Raw genomic sequence first — 25512 nt, forward strand, 5'->3', positions numbered from 1 at the left:
TACCTGTTCGTATAGTAGACATTTTAAGGTCAAGCGTACATACCAAACCTAACAAGCCTCATGGCAACATTATGAAGGGGTCCCTGTCCCAGTGCTTCTAGAGAAAAATCGCTCCACAGCAGGTGTTAATTTTAATAGATTCCTAATTGTATGCCCCATTTCCTGAACCATAGTAGTGTCTAAGTTAATGTTATACCCAACAGATGTGCCCTAACTTGTATTATGAACCATAGTAGTACCAGAGATAAGTTATATCACATTGTAGTGCTGTCAGTACACATTCTGCAACATAGTACAACCAAATCACATTGTGACATACAGGGTGAGATTCAATTCTCTTTCTCACTAGCAGCCACTAGATGGTGCTCAACGGAGCTATTCAATTGTAGCTCCGTTTGGGCAAAAATGGCTGTCGGCATCTGCATTTCATCTCGCACCCCCCAGGGGTAGCGAGCTGAAATGCATGAAAAGTGATCCATTTGGGCGCCCCAAATGGCACTTTTCACAATCATGCTGGCCCTTTGGCTTTACACAGCTAGACCCAACCACTATGGTCACAATCAGGGGGATATAAAAGATTAATTGAGTATTGCCCCACAATTTCACATCACTTTAGATAGGCGATTGGGCACAATAGAACAATTGAATATCGCCCACAGTGTCCACAGTTTATATTATGGCACATTATAGTGCCCTCCAGTTAATTTTAAAAGACATTACAATGAGCAGATCCAGAGGCATAACTAAATATATTATAGGCCCCTATGTACCACCCAAAGATTAAGGACCCATATGTACCACCCAATGGTGAAAAAAAATATATATATCTCATGTAACTTTGACAGAGAAGGTGGGCCCCTCTTAGCTTTGGGCCCCATAGCAGCTGCACCCCCTGCACCTACAGTATGGTAGTAGATATCAGGGACATGCGGTGAGCTAAATGACTCAGGAGGCACTAGCTTGCACCTGAGCCAAATTTACATGCAATATATGAGCCAAAGGGTACATGTGGGCATTATACACAGGTGCAGAAGTATAAATGCCTGAAAATTTGGTGAGTTTTGATCAGAGATGTATGGAAAAGATACACAGGTGAGGCACTGCCTCACCTGCCATAGACTTTTTACTCCAGAGTCTTGGCAATAAAAATTATTAGAATAATGCAAAAAAGATATTTCAAACATATTCTTTGTATTTGTCATATACTTTATACAGTCAAAACTCTGGCACAAACGTTAGTATGACAGGAAAGGCTCTGCCTCACCCCACGTCACTGGTAGATATGCCCTTGCCTTTGGTAGTGTGTATCCTTTTAGCTTCACTTCTCTTATTGTTCTCCTTGGTACACCCATTGGGACCAGGTCTGTGAATCTTTGCATTTCATGGATCATTGCTTCCGTGTAAGGCATGTTTTTCCTGTCTTGTACCATCGGATTGCGATTTCTGCCAATGATGTGGTCAATTTCCTTCTGAACTTTGGCTGGAGAACAGGTAACAAAACAATGGAATAATAATATTAACATTTGTAACAAGGATATTAATGTACAATTTACACTATTTTGTTAATGAACCTGTGGTTTTCAAATTTAGGTTTCAGGAAAATGTGTCAGTGATTAATGAATACACCTGTGCACCTGCTAGATAACCTGGGAAATATGAACTGTTGGAGTCCTGAGGACTATGGGCCTAATTCAGACCTGATCACAGCAGCAAATCTGTTAGCAAATAGGCAAAACCATGGGCCTAATTCAGAGTTAATCGCAGCAGCAAATTTGTTAGCAGTTGGGCAAAACCATGGTGGTCATTCCGAATTGATCGCACGTAGCAACTTTTTGCTGCTTGTGCGATCAACTAGACGCCGCCTATGGGGAAGTGTATTTTAGCATAGCAGGGCTGCGATCGCTTGTGCAGCCCTGCTATGCTAAAAAAGTTTTGTGCAAATGTGGAAGTGTGTTCTGGCACTGGGGCGGTGTGCCCTATCCCAGTGCCGGACGAGTGACAGCTTGCAGGGGATCTGTGTCTCCTACGAGACAGAGTGGCCATCAGCGCTGGGGCAGCTTGTCTGTCCACAGCGCTGGTTGTACATAATTGGTGATGGACAGCACTGCAGCAGTGGCACTTCAAACTTGGTGCCATTTTGGCAGCCAATCGGAAGTGCCAGCGGCAGGATTTTGAATCCGGCACCGTCCGTGACCCAATCACGACTCACGGGGCGCTGGCCAATCATGTGCGGCCACGACAAGCCAATCCGCGCTTACCGCGTCATTGGCCCCACCCGCAGCGAGTTACATCAGACGCTGCCAGGATGAGGAGAAGACGGGAGGCCGTGCCGAAAAGCTGTGAAGAGATGGGCAGCACCAGAAGACTGCAGATGCTGCACGGAGAGTTCCTGAGGCCGTGGAAGAGGCCTGAAGACGCGGGCGGCGCTAGAGAAGTTGTCCAGCAGTGGCTGGATGCAGAAGAGTGGTGGCGGCACTGCTGGCCAGGATGAGCCAGAGGCAGAAGACTGAAGCGCAGGACCCGGAGAGGCCACCAGGGGAGGAATGCAAACGAGCTAACAAAGCTCCCCCCTGGTGCCTCTCCCACCAGTACAGGTAGGCCCTCAGTGAGGGTGCCTGTCACCCCACCTTCTCTCCTCCCTAGACCATCAGGGATCGGGCATTAGGCCCGTGGGGGACTGTCAGGCCACTGGCATGTGGCGCAAGGTAGGCGGGCATTAGGCCCATGGGCAAGTTCAGGCAATAGGCCTGTGGGAATAGTTAGAGGGCATTAGTCACAGTTAATAAGTGCCCCCCAGGAGAAAAGGGTGGTACTGGGTGATAGGCCCAGGCCACTCCAATGTGCCCAAAGAAGGAAGGCTTATTAGCCTGAGCCCCTCTGTATAAGAGTGATCTGGTCACTAGGCCCAGGTCACTCCACCCTGCCCCACGATAGACAGGTGCTAGGCCAGTGGGTAAAGTCAGGCCTCCGGCTTGTGTGCATTTAGTGGGGGCAATAGGCCCAAGTGAGTATGTGGGGAGGTGGGCAGGCTTTAGAGGCGCCCACTCCCAAGTAATTCTAAAGTAGGTTTCCCCTGTGTAGAAGAGCGTTCCAGCTCCACACTCATAGCCACAATAGTATTCAGGGACAAGGAAGGGCTGGCCAGCGGTAGGTAGGGATTTAAAGGGACAGCACTATTTAACGGTGATATTGTGATGTGTGTTGTTACCGTGCAGTGCAAAGTGTTTGAGGGCTCTGTTCATGTAGCTAGTGTAGCGGACGCACACTAGGGTAGTTCTTGGCCCTGCATGGCTGTTTTCTTGTTTCCGGCGAATGGTGAACCTTGCATGCAGGTGCAAGGTTGAATTTACATCTGGTGAGAGAGTACCGATAGGTGAAATTCGTGCCAAGGATGACCTTCACCTAGCCCGAAAATTCTATTTCTCTTGTCAGGGGGGGGGGGGGGGGGGGGTTCGGTCCGCAGTTACGAGGAACGGCACTCAGCAATCTCCTCCCCCCTAGGTCATCATGTCCAGGTCCATTTGGAGTTTGGAGTTCCAGGTCTGTCTGAGTTTCCACGACCTGAAGGTGAGAGGGTGCGGTGTCTGGTAAGTAGTAAGTCTACACCTGCACAACAGCAGGCACTACACCGTACCGCCACTCTCACATTTGGCATAGTTGGCAGCAGGGCTGCCACCAGAAATTGTGGGGCCCGGGTCTGACAAAATAGGCAGGGTCCCCCATCCACACACTTTTACAATAAATATCCTAGGCAGACATTCTCATTCTCACCTTTTTCTTGATTTTACTGAATGTCTATGCCTTTTTTCTGCACCCTGTCTGATCTATTTTTCATTATGTTTCCCTCCACCATATTTATCCTATTCCTACTTCTTCCTTTTTGTTCTCTTCTCATTCCCTTAATCCCTTTGACCCTTTCTGTGTATATTGCAGCATCATGACATGACAGCTGAGCCAGCCCCGGGCCCCCTTCTCAGAGTCACAAACACATACATACTCACCCTTTGTAAATCCACAGGGGCGTAAGTTCATACCAAACGCCCTGAGGCGTAGATGATGGTGCCCCCCCTCACCCGCACTTTCACTCCATCAGTCCAGTCAACCAATGACAGCTTCTTCACCACCCCCTGATAACCGCTTCCCACTCCCAACCTCTAGAAAGCTCTCCCAGCCTCCTATCCTTTAAAAGTGCCCTTAAAACTCTTATTTTCATTCAAGATTCCCACCCCTGAACCATACTGTATATCCAGGCTCTACTTACTTACCCAAACTCCACTACTATCTGTGTGTCCACCCATATGCGCGGAAGTATCTAATCTCTCTGCCCTATTATCTTTTACCTTAATAGGTAATTTATGTACCATGGCCACGTGTGACCATCCTGCGGGGGATACAGCCATGCGTGACCATCCTTCGGGGGATACAGCCACGCGTGACCATCCTGCTGAGCCAGAAAGCATTCAGGAGGGGAGGGTGATCGGTACAACCTGCTGTTTCCTGTATGCCTTTTTCAGCAGAAATGCTGTTGTACTTTGATGAAGTAATGAATGATCTTTCTAAGTTTCAACACAATTAGTTTAAGAAATAAAGCAACATATAGCGAATGTTTTGCCATGGCTTATTCTCTTAGTATTTCCGCCATAGAACTGCACTTTGAGGGACAATGCTGAAGTAGCCCAACAATTCACACCTCAGCCCCCCATTGCTAAGGAGCAATAGGAGGGAGTAATGTATGATGGGCACCCTTAGCTGCCATGGCAACGGGTGTAACATTGAATCTACACTGTACAATGTCTAATTGCCCCTGTCATCTACCTGCTCTCTCGCTTCCCGCTGACCAGCCTGAGACTTGGTTCTTAAGATCTTGCAGACACTCCTGGGCGGTGTTTAATGTGGTAGAAGCCTGTGGATCAGGAGGCAGCGGCGGGAGGCGAGCAGCCAGGGGGTTAGGAGGCAGGGGCAGGAGCCGGACAGCTGGGAGATCAGGAGGCAGTGGCAGGAGGCGGGTAGCAGGGGGATCAGGAAGTGGGTGCTGGGCAGAAGGGGGAACGCGGGGGCGGGAGCCGGGCATCCGAGGGTTAAGGAGGAGGGAGCCGGAGACTCAGAGTGCTGGCAGCGGTGGACGGTGGGGAGCAGCCTAAGCAGAAAGGGAGTGGCGGCGGCCTCAGACAGTCTCAATGGTGTTGCCCACCGGCCGCCAGGATATGTAGGGGTGGTAGCAGCAGCGGTCCGCTCCCCCGGTGGCAGCCGCCGCCGGGAATAGAGACCGGCTGGCAGTTTGAGCAGCCCGGGCCCTCCACTCTGTCAGAGTGGATGGGGCCCTGGACAACTGTACACAGGGCACCCCCTTGATGGCGGCCCTGGTCGGCAGGATAAAGGACCATGGACACGATGTGGAACGTCCCCAGGAAGACCCCCTGCGGGCGGCTCCGGAACAGACCCACCCCCGGCGTGTGAGGACAAGAGCGACTGGGTAACGGTGTCTGGGACAGACATCCTGTAGATGGTGCAGCGGTCGGTCCAGCGTGGAAAAGAAGAGTGCCTGGAACAAGGGCACAAGAAGGCCGCTGTGACACCCTGCCAGAAGTGTCAGCAATTGGGACAATTTGCAGACAAATGTACATGCCGAGAGACTAAGGAGAAAAGGCCAAGACACGTCCTAGAATAAGGTCACCCAGGTGGTCCAGCGAGCGGACCAAAGACGCTGTCAGAAGGGCCAAGCGTAGAAAGAGTCCTGTTGTTTGCTCTGCGTAAACTACATGCATGAGCATAACAGCTGTCCTTGGGATGACGAGTGGAGCCAAGACGAGGTCGAGTTCTGGTGTGAAAGCTGTGGAGATCCCCGGCATCGGCTTCCGGAGTGTCCATGGACTGAAGACTGGGCAGAGTACGAGGCCACGGTGAAGCAACAGGTGGAGTCTCATCAGGAACTATGGAACCGGGTGACTGAAGAATCCGTGTGTGCCCTTTGTAAGGAGAAGGGACACAAGCTTCCCGATTGACCATGGGATGAACAACGGATGATTGCATATAGCCGAGTACAGAGATAGGAGGAAGAAACCAGAGAAATGGAGCAGAAGAGCCTGCTTGAAGTTAGTTTGCAGGTGCCCATTTCATCTGAGCCAGCGCCAATGGGTGAAGATCCCTCAGTGAAGGAGGAGGCCAAGGAACCCGTCTTGAAGAAGGTGGCAGTAACACTCCCTTGTTGGAAGAGTCGGCAAAAGGGACATTCAGCCAATGAGTGTCCCTGGGTAGATGCCGCTGACTTATTCTGCCCCAAGAGAGCGACTCCAATGAAAGTGGATCCTTACCCGCAGAAGGCGGACGTGGATGACTGGGAGGAAAAGAGACCACGCTGCGAGGAAAAGCGTGAAGACCAAGTGACAGACATGTCCAGAAGTTCCCCACAATGGAACTGTCCACGACCAGGACATGTAGAGCTGAAGTGTCCTGGGTATCGTGAGATACCAGCAGAAGAAAAGTACACTGCGGAACAGACAAGAGTACGCTGAAGAGTATAGTCCCCTAGTCCAGGTGTCGGTGGAGAAGAACCCTGACTCGTGTGAGATGTCCGCCTTGTTTGACGACGAATCTCGCCATCAAGAACAGATGTTGGATGACTCGGGCATAGGAAGTGCTGACGAGAGTGACAGGCAGGATCGAGTGGAGTCGTGCTCGCAGTCAATTGCCCTCCGTGAAGAGGAGGAGATGGTCCTGGAGCAAGATCACTTGCCGGCTGTGGACAGTTGGACGGACACATGGGGAGGAGATATGTGTGATGTCGTGGGAGGACCGGTTCTAGAGGAAGACATGGGACCGTTGGAGATGCCCCACGAGGAAACACTGCAATTGGTGGCTGTTGCCCAGGAGGAAACGGATGCCCCGGAGGCTTCCACTGTTGGGTGGCGGTCGGTCCCACACCCTGAAGACAGTGATGATGCCCCAGACGATATGGGAGGCCAAGATTGGGTGACTGTTGCACCCATGGATGAGGATTACCCCTTGTGGCCTACAGTAAGTTGTGAAGATGAGTCGCCACTCCCCCAGAGGATCCGCAGATTGAGGTCAGGAAGTACAAAGAAGAGGAGCCCGGAGCCAGCAGAAGAAGTATGTGGAGTCACAGTCGGTCCAGGCTGGGCCCTCGAACACAACCTCACCAGAGGGACTTTGGAATTCCCTGACAGTGGACATCAAGAGGACCTTTGTAGGGACTACAAAGGAAAAAGGACGGGGGGATGTGGAAGTGTGTTTCAGCGCTGGGGTAGTGTGCCCGCTCTCAGTGCCGGACGAGCGTCAGCTTGCAGGGGATCTGTATCCCCTGCGAGACAGAGTGACCATCAGCGCTGGGGCGGCTTGTCTATCCCCAGCGCTGGTTGCACAGAAGCGGCGACGGATAACCACGCAGTAGCGGCGCTTCAAACTTGGCGCTGTTTTGGCAGCCAATCGGAAGCAACAGCGGCGGGATTTTGAATCTGGCGCTCGCCGCGTCATAGGCCCCGTCTGCGGCGAGTGATGTTATACGCTGACGGGATGAGGAGAAGATGGAAGACCACGCTGAAGAGCGGTGAAGAGACGGGCAGCACCAGAATACCACAGACAAAGATGTCCAGTGGCGGCTGGACACAGAAGAGCAGCGGCGGTGGCGCTGGCCAGGATGGGTCAAAGGCAGAAGACTGAAGCGGAGGACCCGGAGAGGCCACCAAGGGAGGAATGCAAAAGAGCTAACGAAGCTCCCCCCTGGTGCCTCTCCCACTGGTACAGGTAGGCCATCGGTGAGGGCTCTAGTCACCCCACCTTCTCTCCTCCCTAGATCAGGGATCGGGCATTAGGCCCGTGGGGGACTGTCAGGCCACCGGCCTGTGGCGCAAGGTAGGTGGGCATTAGGCCTGTGGGCAAGTTCAGGCAATAGGCCTGTAGGGATAGTTAGAGGGCATTAGGAACAGTTAATAAGTGCCCCCCTGGTGAATAAGGGCGGTACTGGTCGCTAGGCCCAGGCCACTCGAACGTGCCCAAAGTAGGCAGGCTTGTAAGCCTGAGCCCCACTGTAGAACAGTGATCTGGGCACTAGGCCCAGGTCACTCCACCCGGCATCACGATAGGTGGTGTCACAACTGAGGGCTGGTGTTGGTAACTGGAAGCCTCAGTTGCAGGGGCTATTGGGTACCTGAATTTAGGAGGTGAAAGGAGACTCCTAGACATGCGCTGAGATAGTAGTACCAAATGCCCAAAGGCGTGACCACGACAACATGAGGTGCCTTTGAGCGATTTTATTAAACAATAAAAGTCAGATAATGTGCAACCAAACAATAATGTCACAAGTGAGTCTCTGAAACACTACTGGTCAAGACCAGTAATCCGGAGTATAAATGGTAGTGCTCTATTATACTTGGGAACACAGGTGATGCATGAAGTGATGCTGGGGATCGCAGGTAAAGCTTTGAGTGTAGCTGGGGTTCGCAGGTAAAACTGTAAGTGAAGCTGGGATTCGCAGGTAAAGCTGTAAGTGAAGCTGGGGTTCGCAGGATCAATACTCCACTGTAATGGTGAGTACTGGCAGTAGAGTAAACAGAGGACTGCTGGAGAGCGGCTGTTGGAAAGCCGGAGTAATACACTCTGCTAGCGCTGGGTGCAGGAACAAGGGAGGCAGGTTGCACCACAGAGCGTCAGCATAGGAGAACTGGAGCTGCACCGCAGAGAGTAACCACAAGGGAGTCAGGCTGTACTACAGGGAAAGTCCACAGGAGAGTCCACAGTAAAACTGCGCACTGGAGTCGCTGGAGAGACAATTGAAGCACTGACAACCTTCTGGGTGCTGGGACAGGATATTTATACCTGCTGGACAGCAGGGATTGGCTGACAATTGTGCTCAGGCTACAGCAGCGCTGCGGATAGGTGAGAAGAGTGACATGTGGTACAATCCAAAATGGCTGCGCCCATAGACAGAGTCCGAAGGGCAAAGAAGCACTCTGAAACCATGTGTCAAACAACAATGGCGGTGGAGGCCGCAGCAGCAGAAACTCCAGGCGCACAGAAGCGCACAGCGGCCACAGGGATGACAGCAGCGGCACACCAAGGACGCACATCCAGCGGAAGACCACAGGCGCGACAGTAACGGCCGCGACGTGGCCGAGAGCGCCGCACCACCGTAAGTGCATACACTGAGGAGACCGCTGACCCAGGGCTGCAGGCAATAACTATGAGATGCAACCTAAAACACAGTCATAGCCCAGCCCTGGCTCGCTGAGCCAATCTCAGGAGACACCTAACGGGTAGGAAACGGTGTCCAGTCACCCGGATCGTGACAGCTGGGCACTAGGCCCGTGGGTAAAGTCAGGCCTCCGGCCTGTGTACATTTAGAGGGGGCAGTAGGCCCAAGGGAGTGTGTGGGGAGGTGGGCAGGCTTGGTAGGTTTTCCCCTATGTAGAGAAGCGGTCCAGCTCCACACTAGTCAATAGCCACAATAGTATTCAGGGACAAGGAAGGGCTGGCCGGCGGGAGGGAGGGATTTACAGGGACAGCACTGTTTAATCTTGTACGGTGATATTGTGATGTGTGTTGTTACCGTGCAGAGCAAAGTGTTTGTTTTGAAGTTTGTGTTGCACCATCCACACCTAAACTAGTTTGAGGGCTCTGTTCATGTAGCTAGTGTAGAAGACGCACACTAGGGTAGTTCTTGACCCTGCATGACTGTAAGTGGAGAAGATCGGAGTACAAGATTTGTGACGGTGAGAAACATCTCTGTCCGTGTCTCCCTTTCTGTGTGTGTTTGTCCATATCTGTCTCCCTTCCTCCAGGGCGAACGGTGAACCTTGCACGCAGGTGCAAGATTGAATTTACATCTGGTGCGAGAGTAACGATAGGGGAAATTCGGGCTCTGAGGCAGAGTGCTGAGGGTGACCTTCACCTAGCCCAAAAATTCTATTTCTCTTGTCGGAGGGCGTTTCGGTCCGCAGTTAGCAGGAATGGCACTCAGCAATCTCCTTCCCCCTAGGTCATTGTGTCTGGGTCCATTTGGAGTTCCAGGTCTGTCTGAGTTTCCACGACCTGAAGGTGAGAGGGTGCGGCGCCTGGTAAGTAGTGAGTCTACACCTGCACAGCAGCAGGCACTACACCGCACAACTCCGCACCACCACTCTCTCACAGAACAAGACTAGCCCTGCAGTTACTTACCCTTGCGATGGATACAGCGATGAAGGTCCCGGAATTGACGTCAGACAACCGCCCTCCAAACGCCCTCCAAACACCTGGACACGCCTGCGTTCGGATCTCCATGCCCAGAAAACGGTGAGTATCCGTCCCGGAATGCCTCCCTGCTGTCAATCTTCGTGCGATCGCGCTAACGATCACTTTCTTCTTTCTTCTGGTGAATGCCCGGCGATGGCTGTCACTGGGCAATGACACACGTGCGCATTGAGGGTGCCACAAATGCGCATTTCCAACCCATTCGCACCGCAACGATGAACCACAGCGTGCGAACGGAATGGAATGACCCCCCCATGTGCACTGTAGGGGGGGGATATAACATGTGCAGAGAGAGTTACATTTGGGTGGGGTGTGTTCAAACTGAAATCGAAACTGCAGTGCAAAAATAAAGCAGCCAGTATTTACCCTGCACAGGAACAAAATAACCCACCCAAACTTAACTCTCTCTGCAAACTTTATATCTGCCACACCTGCAGTGCACATGGGGGGGGTCATTCCAAGTTGATTGCACGCTGCTGATTTTCACTGCGCTGCGATCAGGTCTCTACTGCGCATGCGTATGCACCACAATGCACACACGCGTCGTACAGGTACAATGCGGATCGTTGCTGAGCTATGGATTTAACGAAGAATCCATTCGCACAGCTGATCGCAAGAAGATTGACAGAAAGAGGGCGTTTATGGGTGTCAACTGACCGTTTTCTGGGAGTGGTAGGGAAAAATGCAAGCGTGTCCAGGCGTTTGGAGGGCGGGTGTGTTACGTCAATTCTGGCACCAAAAAGACTGAAGTAGAGATGAGCGTGTTTGGTTCATTGAGATACGAACCCACCCGAACTTCACCTATTTTACACGGGTCCGAGGCAGCCTCGGATCTTCCCGCCTTACTCGTTTAACCCAAAAGCGCCTGAACGTCATCATCCCGCTGTCGGATTCTGGTGAGATTCCTATTCTATATAAAGAGCCGCGCGTCGCCGCCATTTTCACTCGTGCATTGGAGATTGAACGGAGAGGATGTGGCTGTGTTCTCTCCCTGAAAAGCTCTGTATCTGTGCTCAGTGTGCTGCAAATATCTGTGCTCAGTATGCTACAAATATCTGTGCTCAGTGTGCTGTAAATATCTACGTTCTCTGCCTGAAAACGTTCCATATCTGTGCTCAGTGTGCTGCAAATATCTGTGCTCAGTGTGCTGCATTGTGGAGACCACCAGTATATAATTATAGTAGTACAGTACAGTAGGCCATTGCTGTATCTTGCAGCTCTGTGTCAAGCGTACTATCCATATCTGTGCAGCATTATTGTAAGCAGTATATTGTAGGAGAGTGCAGCATTTGGTGACCAGCAGTATACATATAGTACAGTACAGTAGGCCATTGCTGTATCGTGCAGCTCTGTGTCAAGTATACTATCCATATCTGTGCAGCATTGTTGTGACCAGTATATAGTAGGACAGTGCAGCATTTTGGTGACCAGCAGTATACATATAGTACAGTAGGCCATTGCTGTATCTTGCAGCTCTATGTCAATTATACGCTCCATATCTGTGCTCAGTGTGCTGCAAATATCTGTGCTCAGTGTGCTGCATTGTGGGGACCACCAGTATATAATTATAGGAGTACAGTACCGTAGGCCATTGCTGTATTTTGCAGCTCTGTGTCAAGTGTACTATCCATATCTGTGCTGCATTATTGTGAGCAGTATATTGTAGGAGAGTGCAGCATTTTGGTGACCAGCAGCATACATATAGTACAGTACAGTAGGCCATTGCTGTATCTTGCAGCTCTGTGTCAAGTATACTATCCATATCTGTGCTGCATTTTTGTGAGCAGTATATAGTAGGACAGTGCAGCATTTTGGTGACCAGCAGCATACATATAGTACAGTACAGTAGGCCAGTGCTGTATCTTGTAGCTCTGTGTCAAGTATACTATCCATATCTGTGCTTCATTGTTGTGAGCAGTATATAGTAGGACAGTGCAGCATTTTGGTGACCAGCAGTAGTAGTACAGACAGTACAGTAGGCCATTGCTATTGATATGTTACTGGCATATAATTCCACACATTAAAAAATGGAGAACAAAAATGTGGAGGGTAAGATAGGGAAAGTTCAAGATCCACTTCCACCTCGTGCTGAAGCTGCTGCCACTAGTCATGGCCGAGACGATGAAATGCCATCAACATCGTCTGCCAAAGCCGATGCCCAATGTCATAGTAAAGAGCATGTAAAATAATAAAAAAAAAAGTTCAGTAAAATGACCCAAAAATCTAAATTAAAAGTGTCTGAGGAGAAGCGTAAACTTGCCAATATGCCATTTACGACACGGAGTGGCAAGGAACCGCTAGAAAAATGAAAAGACTTAAGCTGGCAAAAGCACAGCAAAAAACTGTGCATTCTTCTAAATCACAAATCACCAAGGAGAGTCCAATTGTGTTGGTTGCGATACCTGACCTTCCCAACACTGGACGGGAAGTGGTGGCGCCTTCCACCATTTGCACGCACCCTGCAAGTGCTGGAAGGAGCACCCACAGTCCAGTTCCTGATAGTCAAATTGAAGATGTCACTGTTGAAGTACACCAGGATGAGGATATGGGTGTTGCTGGCGCTGAGGAGGAAATTGACAAGGAGGATTCTGATGGTGAGGTGGTTTGTTTAAGTCAGGCACCCGGGGAGACACTTGTCCGTGGGATGAATATGGCCATTGACATGCCTGGTCAAATTACAAAAAAAAATCACCTCTCCGGTGTGGAATTATTTTAACAGAATTGCGGACAACAGGTGTCAAGCTGTGTGTTGCCTTTGTCAAGCTGTAATAAGTAGGGGTAAGGACGTTAACCACCTTGGAACATCCTCACTTATACGTCACCTGGAGCGCATTCATCAGAAGTCATTGACAAGTTCAAAAACTTTGGGTGACAGCGGAAGCAGTCCACTGACAATTAATCCCCTTCCTCTTGTACCCAAGCTCCAGCAAACCACATCACCAACTCCCTCAGTGTCAATTTCCTCCTTAGACAGGAAAGCCAATAGTCCTGCAGGCCATGTCACTGCCAAGTCTGACGAGTCCTCTCCTGCTTGGGATTCCTCCGCTGGATCCTGGAGTGTAACGCCTACTGCTCCTGGCTCTGCTGTTGTTGCTGCTGGGAGTCGATCGTCATCCCAGAGGGGAAGTCGGAAGACCACTTGTACTACTTCCAGTAAGCAATTAACTGTCCAACAGTCCTTTGCGAGGAAGATGAAATATTACAGCAGTCCTCCTGTTGCAAAGTGGATAACTCAGGCCTTGGCAGCTGTGTTGGTGTTAGATGTGCGTCCGTTATCCGGCATTAGTTCACAGGCAATTAGAGAATTTCTTGAGGTAGTGTGTCCCTGGTACCAAATACCATCTAGGTTCCACTTCTCTAGGCAGGCGATACCGAAAATGTACACAGACGTCTGAAAAATAGTCACCAGTGTCCTAAAAAATGCAGTTGCACCCAATGTCCACTTAACCACGGACATGTGGACAAGTGGAGCAGGGCAGACTCAGGACTATATGTCTGTGACAGCCCACTGGGTAGATGTGTTGCCTCCCGCAGCAAGAACAGCAGCGGCTGCACCAATAGCAGCATCTCGCAAATACCAACTCGTTCCTAGGTAGGATACCCTTTGTATCACCGCTTTTTATAAGAGGCACACAGCTGACAACCTCTTAAGGAAACTGAGGAACATCATCGCAGAATGGCTTACCCCAATTGGACTCTCTTGGGGATTTGTGACATCGAACAACGCCACCAATATTGTGCGTGCATTATATGTGGGCAAATTCCAGCACGTCCCATGTTTTGCACATACATTGAATTTGGTGGTGCAGAATTATTTAAAAAATGACAGGGGCGTGCAAGAGATGCTGTTGGTGGCCCAAAGAATTGCGGGCCACTTTCGGCATTCAGCCACCGCGTGTCGAAGACTGGAGCACCAGCAAACACTCCTGAACCTGCCCCGCCATCAGCTGAAGCAAGAGATGGTAAGGAGGTGGAATTCAACCCTCTATATGCTTCAGTGGATGGAGGAGCAGCAAAAGACCATTCAAGCCTATACATCTGCCTATGATATAGGCAAAGGAGGAGGAATGCACCTGACTCAAGCGCAGTGGAGAATGATTTCAACGTTGTGCAAGGTTCTGCAACCCTTTGAACTTGCCACACGTGAAGTCAGTTCAGACACTGCCAGCTTGAGTCAGGTCATTCCCCTCATCAGGCTTTTGCAGAAGCAGCTGTAGAGATTGAAGGAGGAGCTAAAACGGAGCGATTCCACTAGGCATGTGGGACTTGTGGATGGAGACCTTCATTCGCTTAACCAGGATTCACGGGTGGTCAATCTGTTGAAATCAGAGCACTACATTTTGGCCACCGTGCTCGATCCTAGGTTTAAAGCCTACGTTGTATCTCTCTGTAACTCTCGCAGACACAAGTCTGCTGAGGTTCAAAGACCTGCTGGTGAGAAAATTGTCAAGTCAAGCGGAATGTGACCCATCACATTACTTCCACAAAATGTGGAGAAGATGATGTTCATCAAAATGATTTATAATCAATTCCTCCGTGGAGACATTCACCAGCAATTGCCTCCAGAAAGTACACAGGGACCTGAGATGGTGGATTCCAGTGTGGACGAATTAATACTCTGTGAGGAGGGGGATGTACACAGTGAAAGGGGTGATGAATTGGACGATGAGGAGGAGGTGGACATCTTGCCTCTCTAGAGCCAGTTTGCGCAAGGAGAGATTGATTGCTTCTATTTTGGTGGGGGCCCAAACCAACCAGTCATTTCAGCCACAGTCGTGTGGCAGACCCTGTGGCTGAAATGATGGGTTTGTTAAAGTGTGCATGTCCTGTTTATACAACATAAGGGTGGGTGGGAGGGGGGCTCAAGGACAATTCCATCTTGCAACTCTTTTTTTTTAATTTATCTTTGCATCATGTGATGTTTGGGGACAATTTTTTGAAGTGCCATCCTGTCTGACACTGCAGTGCCACTCCTAGATGGGCCAGGTGTTTGTGCCGCCCACTTGGGTCGCTTAGCTTAGTCATCCAGCGACCTCGGTGCAAATTTTAGGACTAAAAATAATATTGTGAGGTGTTCAGAATAGACTGGAAATGAGTGGAAATTATGGTTATTGAGGTTAATAATACTATGGGATCAAAATTACCCCCAAATTCTATGATTTAAGCTGTTTTGAGGGTTTTTTTTTTTAAAAAACACCCGAATCCAAAACACACCCGAATCTGCCCAAAAATTTTCAGTGAGGTTTTGCCAAAACGCGTCCGAATCCAAAACACGGCCGCGGAACCGAATCCAATACCAAAACACAAAACCCGAAACATTTCCGGTGCACATCTCTAGACTGAAGTGATCGCAAGGGCTGAGTAAGTTCAGACCTACTCTGAAACTGCACAAAGGCCCTCATTCCGAGTTGTTCGCTCATTAGCTGCTTTTAGCAGCATTGCACACACTAAGCCGCCGCCCTCTGGGAGTGAATCTTAGCTTTGCAGAATTGCGAACGAAAGATTAGCAGAATTGCGAATAGAAATTTCTTAGCAGTTTCTGAGTAGCTCGAGACTTACTCCTACACTGCGATCAGCTCAGTCCTTTTCGTTCCTGGTTTGACGTCACAAACACACCCAGCGTTCGCCCAGCCACTCCCCCGTTTCTACAGACACTCCCGCGTTTTTCCCTGAGACGCCTGCGTTTTTCCGCACACTCCCATAAAACGGCCAGTTTCCGCCCAGAAGCACCCACTTCCTGTCAATCACACTACGATCAGCAGAACGATGAAAAAAACCTTGTTACGCCGTGAGTAAAATACCAAACTTTTGTGCAAATTTACTCGGCGCAGGCGCGCTGCGAACATTGCGCATGCGCATTTTGCGACTAATCGCTCCGTAGCGGGAAAAAAAATAACGAGCGAACAACTCGGAATGAGGGCCAAAATGTTTTTGCAGAGCTCGGCTGCACAGGCGTTCGCACACTTGCAAAGCGAAAATACACTCCCCCGTGGGCAGCGACTATCGTTTGCATGGCTGCTAAAAACAGCTAGCGTGCAATCAACTCGGAATGACCCCCATGGTTTTGCCCAACTGCTAACAAATTTACTGCTGCGATTAACTCTGAATTACCCACCATGTGCACTGCAGGTGTGGCAGATACAACATGTGCAGAGAGAGTTAGGTTTGGGTGGGTTATATTGTTTCTCGGCAGGGTAAATACTGGCTGCTTATTTTTACACTACAATTTAGATTTCAGTTTGAACACACCCCACTCAAATCTAACTCTCTGTGCACATGTTATATCTGCCCCCCCCCCCCCCCCCCCCCACAGTGCACATGGTTTTGCCCATTTGCTAATAAATTTTTGCTGCAGCGATCAGGTCTAAATTAGGCCCCATGTTTGAGAACCACTGCAATAAACTATTGTTATTATAATCACCATAATAACCAGACTACTGTTTGTGATGCTCTCAGCTCTACGAAAGTTAGGTGTTTATTTATTATAAGGAGGCATCCGAAATGCAGCAGAAATGATTATTCTTGACATACTGTAGATAGAGATTTTCTCTATTTAACAAACACTGCAGTCAGCAATGACTATAAGCCGTCACTGAGGCTCTGCAATAAAAATACAACTTTTTTTTCTAAAAAGTTTAATAAAATAAAATCTATTTTTTAACATTATATTTTTATCATTTCCATTTCTTTAAATTAGTCTGCTCCAGGAAGCACAAACCAGTCAATGCTGGGTCATTCATGGGCAGAAAGTACCCAAACTGGCTGACCTATATTACTGATGTATTAAACAGTGGAGGTACTGTAGAATGTACAGTAGGAGATGTGGACAGAAATAGAAAATAAATGTATGTAATAACAAGTGATGTGTACCGGACATTTTTCGGGTTTTGTGTTTTGGTTTTGGATTCGGTTCCGCGGCCGTGTTTTGGATTCGGACGCGTTTTGGCAAAACCTCACCGAAATTTTTTTGTCGGATTCGGGTGTGTTCTGGATTCGGATGTTTTTTACAAAAAACCCTAAAAAACAGCTTAAATCATAGAATTTGGGGGTCATTTTGATCCCATAGTATTATTAACCTCAATAACTATAATTTCCACTCATTTCCAGTCTATTCTGAACACCTCACAATATTATTTTTAGTCCTAAAATTTGCACCGAGGTCGCTGGATGGCTAAGCTAAGCGACACAAGTGGCCGACACAAACACCTGGCCCATCTAGGAGTGGCACTGCAGTGTCAGGCAGGATGGCACTTCAAAAAAATAGCCCCCAAACAGCGCATGATGCAAAGAAAAAAAGAGGCGCAATGAGGTAGCTGTGTGACTAAGCTAAGCGACCCAAGTGGCCGACACAAACAACTGGCCCATCTAGGAGTGGCATTGCAGTGTCAGACAGGATGGCACTTCAAAAAAATAGTCCCCAAACAGCATATGATGCAAAGAAAAATGAAAGAAAAAAGAGGTGCAAGATGGAATTGTCCTTGGGCCCTCCCACCCACCCTTATGTTGTATAAACAGGACATGCACATTTTAACAAACCCATCATTTCAGCGACAGGGTCTGCCACACGACTGTGACTGAAATGACTGGTTGGTTTGGGCCCCCACCAAAAAAAGAAGCAATCAATCTCTCCTTGCACAAACTGGCTCTACAGAGGCAAGATGTCCACCTCATCATCATCCTCCGATTCCTCACCCCTTTCACTGTGTACATCCCCCTCCTCACAGATTATTAATTCGTCCCCACTGGAATCCACCATCTCAGGTCCCTGTGTACTTTCTGGAGGCAATTGCTGCTGGTGAATGTCTCCACGGAGGAATTGATTATAATTCATTTTGATGAACATCATCTTCTCCACATTTTCTGGAAGTAACCTCGTACACCGATTGCTGACAAGGTGAGCGGCTGCACTAAACACTCTTTCGGAGTACACACTGGAGGGAGGGCAACTTAGGTAGAATAAAGCCAGTTTGTGCAAGGGCCTCCAAATTGCCTCTTTTTCCTGCCAGTATACGTACGGACTGTCTGACGTGCCTACTTGGATTCGGTCACTCATATAATCCTCCACCATTCTTTCAATGGTGAGAGAATCATATGCAGTGACAGTAGACGACATGTCAGTAATCGTTGGCAGGTCCTTCAGTCCGGACCAGATGTCAGCACTCGCTCCAGACTGCCCGGCATCACCGCCAGCGGGTGGGCTCGGAATTCTAAGCCTTTTCCTCGCACCCCCAGTTGCGGGAGAATGTGAAGGAGGAGATGTTGACGGGTCACGTTCCGCTTGACTTGACAATTTTCTCACCAGCAGGTCTTTGAACCTCTGCAGACTTGTGTCTGACGGAAAGAAAGATACAACGTAGGTTTTAAATCTAGGATCGAGCACGGTGGCCAAAATGTAGTGCTCTGATTTCAACAGATTGACCACCCGTGAATCCTGGTTAAGCGAATTAAGGGCTCCATCCACAAGTCCCACATGCCTAGCGGAATCGCTCTGTTTTAGCTCCTCCTTCAATGACTCCAGCTTCTTCTGCAAAAGCCTGATGAGGGGAATGACCTGACTCAGGCAGGCAGTGTCTGAACTGACTTCACGTGTGGCAAGTTCAAAGGGTTGCAGAACCTTGCACAACGTTGAAATCATTCTCCACTGCGCTTGAGTCAGGTGCATTCCCCCTCCTTTGCCTATATCGTGGGCAGATGTATAGGCTTGAATGGCCTTTTGCTGCTTTTCCATCCTCTGAAGCATATAGAGGGTTGAATTCCACCTCGTTACCACCTCTTGCTTCAGATGATGGCAGGTCAGGTTCAGGAATGTTTGGTGGTGCTCCAGTCTTCGGCACGCGGTGGCTGAATGCCGAAAGTGGCCCGCAATTCTTCGGGCCACCGACAGCATCTCTTGCACGCCCCTGTCGTTTTTAAAAAAATTCTGCACCACCAAATTCAATGTATGTGCAAAACATGGGACGTGCTGGAATTTGCACAGATGTAATGCACGCACAATATTGCTGGCGTTGTCCGATGTCACAAATCCCAAGAGAGTCCAATTGGGGTAAGCCATTCTTCCTCAGTTTCCGTAAGAGGTTGTCAGCTCTGTGCCTCTTCTGGAAAGCGGTGATACAAAGCGTAGCCTGCCTAGGAACGAGTTGGCGTTTGCGAGATGCTGCTACTGGTGCCGCCGCTGCTGTTCTTGCTGCGGGAGGCAATACATCTACCCAGTGGGCTGTCACAGTCATATAGTCCTGAGTCTGCCCTGCTCCACTTGTCCACATGTCCGTGGTTAAGTGGACATTGGGTACAACTGCATTTTTTGGGACACTGGTGACTCTTTTTCTGAGGTCTGTGTACATTTTCGGTATCGCCTGCCTAGAGAAATGGAACCTAGATGGTATTTGGTACCAGGGACACAGTACCTCAATCAAGTCTCTAGTTGCCTCTGAATTAACGGTGGATACCGGACCCACGTTTCTCACCGCCCAGGCTGCCAAGGCCTGAGTTATCCGCTTTGCAGCAGGATGACTGCTGTGATATTTCCTCTTCCTCGCAAAGGACTGTTGGACAGTCAATTGCTTACTGGAAGTAGTACAAGTGGTCTTCCGACTTCCCCTCTGGGATGACGATCGACTCCCAGAAGCAACAACAGCAGCGCCAGCAGCAGTAGGCGTTACACTCAAGGATGCATCGGAGGAATGCCAGGCAGGAGAGGAAGGGATTTAGTTGTCAGTGGACTCCTTCCGCTTTCATCCAAAGTTTTTGAACTTGTCACTGACTTCTGATGAATGCGGTCCAGGTGACGTATAAGGGAGGATGTTCCTAGGTGGTTAATGTCCTTACCCCTACTTATTACAGCTTGACAAAGGCAACACACGGCTTGACACCTGTTGTCCGCATTTGTGTTGAAATAATTCCACACCGAAGAGCTGATTTTTTTTGTATTTTGACCAGGCATGTCAATGGCCATATTCGTCCCACGGACAACAGGTGTCTCCCCGGGTGCCTGACTTAAACAAACCACCTCACCATCAGAATCCTCCTTGTCAATTTCCTCCCCAGCGCCAGCAACACCCATATCCTCATCCTGGTGTACTTCAACAGTGACATCTTCAATTTGACTATCAGGAACTGGACAGCGGGTGCTCCTTCCAGCACTTGCAGGTGGCGTGCAAATGGTGGAAGGCGCAACCTCTTCCCGTCCAGTGTTGGGAAGGTCAGGCATCGCAGCCGACACAATTGGACTTTCCTTGGGGATTTGTGATTTAAAAGAACGCACAGTTCTTTGCTGTGCTTTTGCCATCTTATCTCTTTTAAGCTTTCTAGCAGGAGGATTAGTGCTTCCATCCTCAGGTGAAGCTGAACCACTAGCCTTGAACATAGGCCAGGGCCTCAGCCGTTCCTTGCCACTCCATGTCGTAAATGGCACATTGGCAAGTTTACGCTTCTCCTCAGACGATTTTGATTTAGATTTTTGGGTAATTTTACTGAGCTTTTTTGGGGGGATTTTATATGCTCTCTACTATGACATTGGGCATCGGCCTTGGCAGACGACGTTGATGGCATTTCATCGCCTCGGCCATGACTAGTGGCAGCAGCTTCAGCAGGAGGTGGAAGTGGATCTTGATCTTTCCCTATTTTACCCTCCACATTTTTGTTCTCCATTTTTTAATGTGTGGAATTATATGCCAATCTCAATAGCTATGGCCTACTACTACATATACTGCGCACAACTGAAATGCACCACAGGTATAGAATGTAGATGGATAGTATACTTGACGACACAGAGGTAGGTACAGCAGTGGCCTTCCGTACCGTACTGCTATATATACTGGTGGTCACTGTGTCAGCAAACTGCAAAACTAAAATGCACCACAGGTATAGAATGTAGGTGGATAGTATACTTGACGACACAGAGGTAGGTACAGCAGTGGCCTTCCGTACCGTACTGCTCTATATACTGGTGGTCACTGTGTCAACAAACTGCAAAACTAAAATGCACCACAGGTATAGAATGTAGATGGATAGTATACTTGACGACTCAGAGGTAGGTACAGCAGTGGCCTTCCGTACCGTACTGCTATATATACTGGTGGACACTGTGTCAGCAAACTGCAAAACTAAAATGCACCACTGGTATAGAATGTAGATGGATAGTATACTTGACGACACAGAGGTAGGTACAGCAGTGGCCTTCCGTACCGTACTGCTATATATACTGGTGGTCACTGTGTCAGCAAACTGCAAAACTAAAATGCACCACAGGTATAGAATGTAGATGGATAGTATACTTGACGACACAGAGGTAGGTACAGCAGTGGCCTTCCGTACCGTACTGCTATATATACTGGTGGGCACTGTGTCAGCAAACTGCAAAACTGAAATGCACCACAGGTATAGAATGTAGATGTATAATATACTTGACGACACACAGGTAGGTACAGCAGTGGCCTACTGTACCGTAATGCTATATATTATATACTGGTAGTCACTGGTCAGCAAAACTCTGCACTGTACTCCTCCTATATATATATTATACTGGTGTTCCCCAGTCCCCACAATAAAGCAGCACAGTGAACACAAATATGGAGTGTTTTTCAGGCAGACAACGTATACTGGTGGTCACTGTCAGCAAAACTCTGCACTGTACTCCTGCTATATAATACAGCTGCTCCCCAGTCCCCACAATTAAGCAGTGTGAGCACAGATATATGCAGCACACTGAGCACAGATAAGGAGCGTTTTTTTCAGGCAGAGAATGGATAAAACTGGTGGTCACTGATCAGCAAAACTCTGCACTGTACTCCTCCTATATTAATATAAAGCTGCTCCCCAGTCCCCACAATGATATAAGCAAGCACAAATATTTGCATCAACTCAACAATGAATAAATGGAGAGGACGCCAGCCACGTCCTCTCCCTAACATTTCCAATGCACGAGTGAAAATGGCGGCGACGCGCGGCTGCTCATATAGAATCCGAATCTCGCGAGAATCCGACAGCGGGATGATGACGTTCGGGCGCGCTCGGGTTAACCGAGCCATACGGGAGAATCCGAGTATGCCTCGGACCCGTGTAAAAAGGATGAAGTTCGGGGGGGTTCGGTTTCCGAGAAACCAAACCCGCTCATCACTAGTAATAACTAGAAAACAACCAGTAAAGTATTAATTATGCAGGGTAATCCTTTGTCGATTTAAGCAGATGGTTGGCGGTGCACCATGGAGAAAAGTACAGCATAATCAAGAGCAGTGATGGACCACAAGATCGGACCAACTGAAGAAAACTCACTTTTTGGTGCACTCTTTTGTTTGTAGAATGAATGATTCAATGTCATATCGCACTGGATCCTGGCACTCACCAAGTGCCGGGATAGGCGGTGCTGATCCCTGGGGACTCCTTTGAAGCAGTTTGTGGGTAGTCTTTGATGCCTGCTAGTGTCATGGAAGTCCCGAAGACTGTTCCTGTGCAAGAGTATTGGCTCATACCTTGCTCAAGTGTACCTGACCCTTGTTCTATTGTGTACCTGATCCTCCCGAACTCAGCTATTCCTTGTGACCCCTCTTCACCTTATCCTTTGGTACTGTGTTAGTGATTGTTGGTCCTAGTGACCGGATTCTGCCTTCTCCTTGGTACTTCGTCATCTGGTTGGTTCTGACTGGGCTTGCCAACTGCACCTCATACACCTGACTACTTACTTCCAGCTACACTCCTGAACTCGCCAGCACCTTACCAAAATGACCGAAACCTGAGTTTCGGGTGCAGCTAAGCCCATACTTATTTGCAGGAATCCCTGGCGAATACACCAGCACATTAAACTACGCTCTTCTGTTATGGGTCTTTTCCAGTCCCAAGTATGGGCAAGTATCCAATACCCATCCCTGAGTTGTGCAAGAATACTCTGGCACAAAAAAATGGATGCCGCTGGTAATCCCTCGCCATGTGAGCTGCTGGAGAATCTTCTCAGTCGAATGGATAAGCAAGAATGAGACCAGGCTCAGATCATGCCATGCCTGCAGAACCTTATGATGCAAGTTGGTAACCTCCTGTGGTGCCCATTCCAGCTGCTAGTTCTTCTGCACCATTGCAGATACTGAACCCCAGAAAGTTTGATGGGGATTCCAAGAGCTGTCAGAGTTTCATAAACCCTGCTCAATCCAGTTCTAGGTCCAGACCGCACATTTTTCTTCAGACAGAACCAAGGTGACCCGCTGATAAATGACAGTACCAAATTTCCAGAAGCCTTCCAAAAGGTTTCATCAGCAGCATCAACTATCCTGCAGTTGAGACAAGGCAATCAGTTAGCAGGGCAATATACAGTGGAATACTGAACTCTTGCCTCTGAACTAGGATGGAACAATGAAGCCCAGGTTGCTGTATTCATGCAAGGTCTCTCATAGTAAATAAAAGACATACTAGCATCCAGGGAGCTTCTGACATCCTTGGATGACATCATTTCTTTGTGTATTCGAGTAGACATCCATCATAGAAAAAGAGCATGAGGGCAGGTACAGTACATACACTTCAGCTTCAAGCTCGCTCCTCTATTCACAGCCCCGGCCATTCTTCCTGAAGAACCCATTCAGATCAGGAAATCATGTCACACTGCTGCAGAAAGGGAACGGAGGATGAAGAATAAGCTGTGTCTGTACAGTGGCGAAGCACGTCATCTCCTTGCTCAGTGTTCCAAGCATCTGGGAAACGAGAATGCCTCTCTGATCATAAGGCTGTCAGATTAAGTGCACTTCAGCACACCCAAAAAAGGGATATTTCATCTCCGTTTGTGATCTATGTGAGTCCACTACTTGAAAATCCCTTGGTAACTATCAAGGCCTTTTTGTGCTTTTTTAAATTCTTAGTGTGCGCTAAAGACTCCAGTCTGCATCATTGGTGTGGATGGGAGCAAACTTCATATGGCTACCTTCACTTCAAGACTTCAGAGGTCCCACCATGAAAATTGGTGTCCTGGGTCTTGTGTCTTCCATGGCTACGCAACCATGCTCCCACATTAGACTGAAGTGAACCCCAAATCCTGTCGTGGGGATCTCAGTGTCATCAGATGTGCTTGACAGCTATCAGACCTTCTCTTTCAGCTCCATGTCAGCCATTCAAGGAGGTATTCAGTAAGAAAGCTAGTGAGACACTTCCAGCCCATTGGAAGTGGGACTGCTCTATAGACTTGCTACCTGGGAAAATTCCACCTCAAGAAATTCCTCTCTTGTTTCCTGAGACCCAGGTGAAATCTGAATATATTATAGAGAACCTTAAATGCAGATTCATCAGACAGTCCAAGTCACCCTCAGGAGCTGGTCTATTCTTTGTGAAGAAGGATGAAAGCCTAAGACCATGCATTGATTACAGGGGTCTGAATGCCATTACCATCAAGGACCAGTATCCCTTACCGCTAATCTTGGAGCTCTTCGAATGAATAAAAAAGGTGAAAATTTTTACCAAGCTAGATCTTCACAGCACCTATAACCTGATTAAAACCTAGTCTGAGGACGAATGGAAGACACTCGTGATGGACACTGTGACCGGATGGTCCCGTACGAAAGCCCTCACCGCTTTCGCATCCCGTCCCCAGTACACAGAATGGATGTTTAGGTCACGCAGGACCTGGCCACATAGGGGATTCCCATTTACCATCAGTAACCGCATGTTACTGACTCCACCCACTGCGCAGTGGGCGGGTTTACGCTGCCACCACCAAACTCCTAACCTGCTGTGACGTTTGGAACCACGGTTCTGCTATGTATGTGTCAACATGCCGCCTTACCACACCTGCATGGTGCTGACGAATCCCCACTAGTCGCTTGACTAGGCCTCTGCTGGTAGCTGGCGGAAGGCGGAACTTGGAAACGCTGGTTACACACTGGACAGCCATAAAAAAGGAACTAGGTTTCGCCTAGCCCTGCAGGTCACAAGTTGAAGCGGTCTTCTTGAGGCAAATTATGTTTATTTGCAATAGTTCTAAAGAGAACTCTTCCCTAATGCTAGGGGACACAGCATAAAGCAAGATGTTCACAGCAGAATAAAAATGGTATAATACACTCTGAAGCTCACAGGCCTCCTCTTTTTATCCAGTAAAACCACAATACCTCTCAGGGGGTAGTCATCCCCCCCGAGTTCTTTCGATCCAATCAGGATATCTTACAAAATATAAATAAATTACAATTTAAAAGGATATAAGTGCATGAAGTAATTTCCTCCTTCCGGTCACACAGACAAAGTTCTTGTAATTTAAACATCATTCCTTACCACCTGGTAGTTTTTGACTTCCACTTTAACACA

The 25512-nt window shown here is 48.7% G+C and overlaps 1 protein-coding gene across 1 annotated transcript in view; it reads right to left on the bottom strand.

The window, feature by feature from the left end:
- Positions 1-25512, bottom strand: part of LOC134949887 (cytochrome P450 2G1-like) — a 100226-nt gene that overhangs the window by 22045 nt on the left and 52669 nt on the right. The window contains exon 7 of the mRNA XM_063938584.1: positions 1293-1480. Coding sequence (XP_063794654.1) covers positions 1293-1480 — 188 coding nt within the window. The remainder of the gene's footprint in view (positions 1-1292; positions 1481-25512) is intronic.

The sequence above is a fragment of the Pseudophryne corroboree genome, chromosome 8 (genome assembly GCF_028390025.1).
Source record: "Pseudophryne corroboree isolate aPseCor3 chromosome 8, aPseCor3.hap2, whole genome shotgun sequence".
Taxonomy (NCBI): Eukaryota; Metazoa; Chordata; class Amphibia; order Anura; family Myobatrachidae; genus Pseudophryne; species Pseudophryne corroboree.